The 7,964-nt window shown below is 51.1% G+C and overlaps 2 protein-coding genes across 2 annotated transcripts in view; both read left to right on the top strand.

Moving 5' to 3' along the window:
* The window catches only part of LOC309523001 (uncharacterized protein), a 51,247-nt gene that overhangs the window by 2,133 nt on the left and 41,150 nt on the right, over positions 1-7,964 (top strand). The gene's annotated exons all lie outside the window — the stretch shown is intronic.
* LOC309523019 (uncharacterized protein) lies at positions 44-3,426 on the top strand. The gene is made up of 3 exons (XM_082206802.1): positions 44-573; positions 919-1,059; positions 2,187-3,426. The coding sequence occupies exons 1-3, from the start codon at positions 508-510 to the stop codon at positions 2,412-2,414; spliced, it is 435 nt and encodes a 144-aa protein (XP_082062928.1). The 5' UTR covers positions 44-507; the 3' UTR covers positions 2,415-3,426.

Below are 7,964 nucleotides of genomic sequence, written 5' to 3'. Positions count from 1 at the left end.
GGGCATATCAATCGTAGGATGAGACTGTTGTTTCAGTTATGGGTGCCTTGAGAGTGAATGTGCTGTGCTTGCTGCCCCACTCGTCCTGATGGACCAGCCCCCCATGGCGCCAGGGCTGTAGGGCTTCCCTGGCTAGCGACTCAACGTGGGCAGGAGAGTCTGCCTTCTGGGTTCCTGCCTGTCTCATTTTGTGCTGCTCTCTTTTTCCTTAATCCCCGCCACCACCTCTGGGGTCTTGTCTCTGCCAGCAGTCAGCCAGCGAGGATGACAATTTCCATGAAAAGGATGATGAAGGAAAAGGCGAGGAGGAGACCGCAAGACGGCTGGATCTCCTCAGCCCTGACTGGGTAGGTGGCCGTGGCCTAAGTGGTGATTGGCAGAAGGCGAGGGAAGCATATCAACCGCAGAATGGAACTGTTGTTTCAGTTATGGGTGCCTTGAGTTTTAACGTTTGGTTGCGTTTTTTAATTGCTCGTTTTTTGCATCTTTTCCTTGCAGCTTCCAAATATGTCACCATTTTCTAGTGTTTCCTCCCTGTCCTCCCTGGATTCCCTTTGGGACTCCATCAATGAGGTACGTAGCAGACAGAGCAGGAGGGAAGCCCTGCTGAGCTGGAGAACCCTGAGGCTGGGGAGGAGGAGGAGGAGGAGGAGGAGGAAGCCGGCTGGCCGGTCAGACCACCTTCTGGACTGGTTGTGGGGACAAGGGGGCAGGCAGGCAGCAGGCAGGCAGGGGGCTGGTAAGGGTATGCTTGCTGCCCCACTTGTCCTGATGGACCAGCCCCCCATGGCGCCAGGGCTGTAGGGCTTCCCTGGCTACCGACTCAATGTGGGTTCCTGTCTCATTCTGGGCTGCTCTCTTTCTCCCCTCTCCCCACCACCAATGCCACCACCTCTGGGGCCCTGTCTCTGCTGGCAGGCAGCCTCTGAAGTGGCTATCAAGAAGGAAGAACCACAGGAAGTACCAGAGAGCCCCCCAGAGGAGGACGGGGAGGACAAGGAGGCCCTTGATTTGCCGTGCCCCCCACCTGGAGAACACCTGGAGGAAAGCGTTATCGAGGTCAGACGAAACATACATTCATTCATGACATATGAAAAGCTTCCCTGAACAGGGCTGTCTTCACATGTCTTCTAAAAGTCAGATAGTTGTTTATTTCTTTGACATCTGGCGGGAGGGCCTTCCACTGGGCGGGTGCCACTACCGAGAAGGCCCTCTGCCTGGTTCCCTGTAACTTCACTTATCGCAGTGGGGAACCGCCAGAAGGCTCTCAGCGCTGGATCTCAGAACGATGGGGGGTGGAGATAATTCTCCTGGGTTGCCTTTGGTTTGGTGTTTGTTTTGTAAGATATCTCTTTTGAATGCGTTTCCAGGTGCCTCCTGCCAAAGGAAGTTATTAATTGCAAAGTGGGTTTGGCGATAATAAAACCATGTTGGCACTTTGCAAAGCCGGTTCTCTCTGGGGTTTTCCTGCCTCCTATACCTTCCCCCCACCCGCTTGTTCTTGGCTTTGTGTCTCGTTCAGATCTCTCCAAGGCTGACCACATGAGAACTTGGGAGAGGAGTGTTCCCTCCTGACTACAACCCTTTCATATAACGCCTTGCCCCAAAAAAGAAAAGGAGGGATTATGACAGCCTGCCACCACACAGGCCCTTCTCCTTCACAAACGGTCTGGAGGGCAGCAACACAAGAAGGGGCATTTTCTGTGGTGGCTCCCCAGTTGTGGAATGCTCTCTCCAGGGAGGCTCATCTGGCACCTTCATTGTGTATCTTTAGGTGCCAAGCAAAGACGTTTCTCTAGAACAGAGCTTCCCAAACTGTGTGCTCCTCCCAGGGCTGGAAAAGGGCTAGTTGAACTGAATCCCTGTGTTGCGAAATGAGGCATGTCTCCAAAGTGTGTCACCAACGTGGAAAGTTCTGCTCTAGAACCAGCCTTGGGCTAATTGGACAACGCATGGCCTTTTCAACATGCTTGTGGATTGGGAGGTTGGCTTATGAGTTCGTTTTTGTTTTTAATACATATGTTGTGTTTTTATTTTGTATTTTTATGCTGTAAGCCGCCCTGACAGCTTCAGATGAAGGACGGCGTACGGATTGAATCAATCAATTGTTTGTTTGTTTGTTTGATTGATTAATGATTGCGGCATTTTCCCAGAATCTGGAGGTGAATTGTTTACTTTTCTCACAGGACTGCGAGGAAGAGAGGCCTCCGAAGACCCCCACTTGCTTGGGTTCCATCATCTCCCGGATTCGCAAGATCTTCAGAAGAGCGCCGCCGCCAGCACCACCAGTGCCACCAGAGCAACCCAATACAAGAGGCAGCAGTGGGGCGCAGGGGGAAAGGAGGCCACTCTGCACGTGGCTCAGGCGCTGGATGCGGCAGCATCGCAGCTGTGTCCACCCTGAACCAAGATGAGGAGGAGTTGGGAGGCTTGCACCGATCCGCCCAGGGGGATTTTGCCACCCCCCTGGGATGACACTCGGGGCGATACCCCCCCCACACCCCACCTTCCTCCGCCAGTGGTGGCAGGGGAAGTAGCACCTGGAGGCGCCAGAGTCCCTAAGGGACATTTCCTTTTTGTTGTCCTTCCACAGGTCTTAATCCTTGTGGTCCAAACTGGAGAGGAGGAATAAAAGATCAGAGCGCGGAGGCAAGCGGGGCGAGAAACCCAAACTCTCGTGGCCCTACGCCGGCGTCCCACACGGCCAGCCCCAGTCCTAGAGCCCGACACCTTTTGAGAAGACAGCGGGCAAAGGGTGGACGGCGAAGGAGAAGTGCGAGAGAACGACAGCGTCTGCGGTGGTGGAGGAGAAAGAGAAGACAGGACTGAGAGGGGAACGATCCTGGAAGGTGGCTTGAAAAGAAAGGGCAATATGGCATAGAAAAACTGCTAGCTCACGCTGCCCACGCCCAAAGGAGGAGGAAGGAAAGGAGGAAAGCAAGCGAGCAAGAAGGGACAGCTAAAGAAAGAACTGAGAAAAGAGACAGCAAGACCTTCTGTGGGTCAAAGAAATTACAATAAGAAGGAAACTGAGTTTCCTCCCTCCAGAGCTTCCTAATGGTCCTGCATTGTTCTATTTCCTTTTTATGTATAATTCTGTATTATATTGTTGAATTGTTGTCTTAGGTGATAAGCCTATAAAGGAAGGATATAAGGGAAGGGGGGAGGTGTTAAGGGAAGACTTTGAAAGGAAAGGCAGAAAATAAAAAGGGGTGGGGAAAAATAAGTGGGAGGGAACGCATAAAGGGAAGATGCAAAGCATTATATAATTTTTGTTTGTTTGTTTGAAATAAAGAAGCTAACCATTGAATCTGCATGGATCTTAAAATCATTTTGTGGAATGTTAATGGGCTAAATTGTAAGACTAGGAGGAGGAGACAGAGTGACTCCCCCTGCAGCTGCTCAGCTTTCATGGACTCAGAGGAGAAGGTCCCGCTTGCTGTCATGGCTTCTTTGCTCTTTGGGGCTCCCTCCCCCCCCCAAAAAAGTGCGCCCTATGAGCCGGTGCGCCCTATAGGGCAAAAAATACAGTAAATGCTTTATGAGTCACTGATAAAGCATTTATATTAATTAGCCAGGATTACATCCTACTTAAACTTTCATCACTCCATACAAGTGGAAAGCTTACTAGACTCTCAGTCTTATAGCAATTCAACCTGCAGCGTTCCAATGAAAGGTGCTATATAAATTTAATAAATAAAGGTCCTGAGAAAGCTGACTTGTTTGTTTGTCTGTTTGTTTGTTTGTTTGTTGAATCTATATACTGCCCTATACGTGGAGGTCTCAGGGCGGGTCACAGAACAAAATTAATATACAAAACCAGAAGATATATAATCAAAATAAAAACAACAACCCAATAACACCCCAAAAAGAAGCACATTTTAAAAGGGCAAAGGATGTCAATCAAATCAACCAAAAAGGAACGTTTTTGCCTGATGTCCAAAGGCGTATAATGAATGTGCTAGGTGAACTTCCCTGGGGAGAGCATTCCACAGACGGGGAGCCACTGCAGAGAAGGCCCCGTTCTTGTGTTGCCACCCTCCTGACTTCTTGAGGAGGAAGCACCCGAAGAAGGGCCTCAGAAGATGATCTCAGGGTCCGGGTAGGATCATATGGAAAGAGGTGGTCCTTGAGGTACTGCCGTCCTGAGCCATTTAAGGCTTTCTAGGTCAATACCAGGACTTTGAATTGGGCCCAGAAATGAATTGGTAGCAGTGCAGTCAGACCAGGATCAGTGTATTGTGCACTAGCTGAAGTTTCCGAACTGTCTTCAGAGGCAGCCCTACGTATAACGCATTGCAGTAATCTAACCTTGGGATTACCAGAGCATGGACAACAGTAGTTAGGCTATCCCTGTCCAGATAGGGGTGTAACTGGGCCACCAGCCAAAGCTGATGGAAGGCAGTCCCCACCACTGAGGAGTCCCAAGCCTCGAGCGACAGCAAAGGGCCCAGGAGTACCCCCAAGCTACAAACCTGCTCCTTCAGAGGAAGCGTAACCCCATCAAGAGCAGGCGACCTCCCACCCATCTGGTCTAGGGAACCACCCACTAACAGTGCCCCAGTCTTATCTGGATTGAGCTTCAGTTGGTTGGCTCTCATCCAGTCCATTGCCGAGACAAGACTCTGGTCCAGCACTTCCACTGCCTCCCCTGCAGATGTGAAGGAGAAATAGAGCTGAGTGTCATCAGCATAATTCTGACAACCTACTTGAAACCTCCAGATAACCCCACCCAGCAATTTCATGTAGATGTTCAACAATGTGGAACATAGGATTGAGCCCTGCGGAACCCCACATTCAAGGTCCCCAGCGCTGAAAAGCATTCCCCAAGTAACACCGTCTGGGAATGACCATCCAAGTAGGACTGGAACCACCACCACCATCTGGTGTGCGGCCACATGCTCCAAAACCTTGCTCAGCAAAGGGAGATTAGCAACAGTTATTTACCTAATCAAGTGGTGCATAGATTTTAGGAAATAGGTCAAATAAATAGATACATACATATTAACAAATACTTGATAAAGAATAACAAAGCTGCTAGAATGCTAGCCTGGCTTCTGCGCACACAATTTGTTTATGAGTAGAGAAGTTTCTGCTCAAAGACGGGGAGCAAGTTGGCTCCATGTGCAACAGAAGCTGTCCTTCCGCAGAACATGTCAAAGGGGAAGGGAGAGCCTAAGGCTCAGAGCAACCTTTCTTCCCTCCACCAACCCCAGAGAGCTTCCCTCTGTTGGAGAAGCCTTTCAAAGAAGTGGTGGAAATTCACTTGAAGTGGCTTCAAAACCACCAACATGCTACTTCCCTTCAGGGGGAGAACCAGAAGGGATTGGCAGGAATCAAATCCACCCAAAGTGGCCAACTAGAAGAAGGAGAAGAGTTTGGATTTGATATCCCGCTTTATCACTACCCTAAGGAGTCTCAAAGCGGCTCACAATCTCCTTTTCCTTCCTTCCCCACAACAAGCACTCTGTGAGGTGAGTGAGACTTAGAGACTTCAGAGAAGTGTGACTGGCCCAAGGTCACCCAGCAGCTGCAGGTGGAGGAGCGGGGAAGCGAACCCGGTTCACCAAGTTACGAGTCCACCGCTCTGAACCACTACACCACACTGGCTCTCTAAAGCATCCCTAACAGATAGCCATCCAAACTCTGCTTAAAAACCTCCAAGGAAGGAGAGTCGATGGTCGGATCCAGATGCAGGCCTCTTCTTTGGTCCTGGGGAGCAAAGTTCAGGCCAAACTTCCAATTCCCCAAAACACCTTTTGACTTTTCGCCATCATGTTTTTCTCCAGCTCTGCACCTGCTGCCAGAGCCACTCAAGACTTCGGAAAGTTAGTGTCATGAAACTTATTCCACTTGGAATAATCAAAATAAGTGAAACAGGGGATTTAAAACATCGAGCGACAGATAGTACAGAAACAGAAAGACAAAAAACAAACAAACTGCTGAGGCTGGAGGAGGACCGTTAATGTAATTTGTAAGAGCTTATAAAGAATTAAAAATAAAATAAAATATGAGTATAATAATGGGTGATTATTAGTTTATTAGCAGGCCAGGAGGAAGGTTGCGCAGGGCAGCCTGGGAAGGGCGAGGGAAAGGCTGTGAGGAAAAGCCTTCTCTCTTTCTCCATCGCTCTGCCCCTCCATGAAGTTTAAATGGAAGAATAAGAGAAAAATAAAATGATAGGAAACAGGATCCTTGTTTGTGAGAAGAAGGGGCAGCAAAGCATGCTGGGAAGAAGGATGTGAGGGAAAGAAACCTAATAAAGGATAATTTATCAATAAAGCTAATATGTGAAACCTAACGAAAGACACTTTCACGTGTATTTATTCAGTTATACGTTGGAAAATGGGTAAATTTCAATTATAGGAAACAGGATCCTTGTTTGTGAGAAGAAGGGGCAGCAAAGCATGCTGGGAAGAAGGACGTGAGGGAAATGAAACCTAATAGAGGATAATTTATCAATAAAGCTAATATGTGAAACCTAACGAAAGACACTTTCACGTGTATTTATTCAGTTATACGTTGGAAAATGGGTAAATTTCAAATATAGGAAACAGGATCTTTGTTTGTGAGAAGAAGGGGCAGCAAAGCATGCTGGGAAGAAGGATGTGAGGGAAAGAAACCTAATAAAGGATAATTTACCAATAAAGCTAATAAGTGAAACCTAACAAAAGACAATTTGGGATTAATTTATTTAGTTATACATTGGGAAATGAGTAAATTTCAATTATAGGACACAGGATCTTTGTTTGTGAGAAGAAGGGGCAGCAAAGCATGCTGGGAAGAAGGATGTGAGGGAAATGAAATGAAACCTGATAGAGGTTAATTTATCCATAAAGCTAATAAGCGAAGCTGAACATAAGACTCCCTGAGATTGAATTATGTGGTTATACACTGGAAAAACGAGTAAATTTCAAATTGATTCATGCTGGGATTCGACCATTGGCCCAACGGAGCTGGCAGTGCATGCTGGGAAGTCTGCCCCCCCCCAGTGTGAACCGTGCCGGTGGAGACTGGCGGGAGTGGCAGGGCCTTTTGAAGGTGGCCCCTTCCCCTCCGAGGGCCACATGACCCTCCTCGTCCGCCAGGGACACCAGCGCCTGCAGCCCGTCCAGCTGCACTCTGCACGCCCTCAGAGGCCAGAGAGGCTGGCAGGGGCAGGGCCCCCAGGAGGGAGAGGGGCCCCGGGGGGGATTTGCACTCTGCACACCCTCAGAGGCCGGAGGGGCTGGCAGGGGCAGGGCCCCCAGGAGAGAGAGGGGCCCCGGGGGGATTGGCACTCTGCACGCCCTCAGAGGCCGGAGGGGCTGGCAGGGGCAGGGCCCCCAGGAGGGAGAGGGGCCCCGGGGGGATTGGCACTCTGCACGCCCTCAGAGGCCGGGGAGGCTGGCAGGGGCAGGGCCCCCAGGAGAGAGAGGGGCCCCGGGGGGATTTGCACTCTGCACACGCTCAGAGACCAGAGAGGCTGGCAGGGGCAGGGCCCCCAGGAGAGAGAGGGGCCCCTGGGGGGATTTGCACTCTGCACGCCCTCAGAGGCCAGAGAGGCTGGCAGGGGCAGGGCCCCCAGGAGAGAGAGGGGCCCCTGGGGGGATTTGCACTCTGCACGCCCTCAGAGGCCAGAGAGGCTGGCAGGGGCAGGGCCCCCAGGTGGGCCCGGGAGAGAGAGGGGCCCCTGGGGGGATTTGCACTCTGCACGCCCTCAGAGACCAGAGAGGCTGGCAGGGGCAGGGCCCCCAGGTGGACCTGGAAGAGAGAGGGGCCCCTGGGGGGATTTGCACTCTGCACGCCCTCAGAGGCCAGAGAGGCTGGCAGGGGCAGGGCCCCCAGGTGGGCCCGGGAGAGAGAGGGGCCCCTGGGGGGATTTGCACTCTGCACGCCCTCAGAGGCCAGAGAGGCTGGCAGGGGCAGGGCCCCCAGGTGGGCCCGGGAGAGAGAGGGGCCCCTGGGGGATTTGCACTCTGCAC

This window comes from Podarcis vaucheri (genome assembly GCF_965113315.1).
Source record: "Podarcis vaucheri genome assembly, chromosome: 18".
In the NCBI taxonomy this organism is placed as follows: Eukaryota; Metazoa; Chordata; class Lepidosauria; order Squamata; family Lacertidae; genus Podarcis; species Podarcis vaucheri.
Note: the sequence above shows the minus strand (reverse complement) of the source record. Positions and strands in the feature narration are given on the sequence as shown.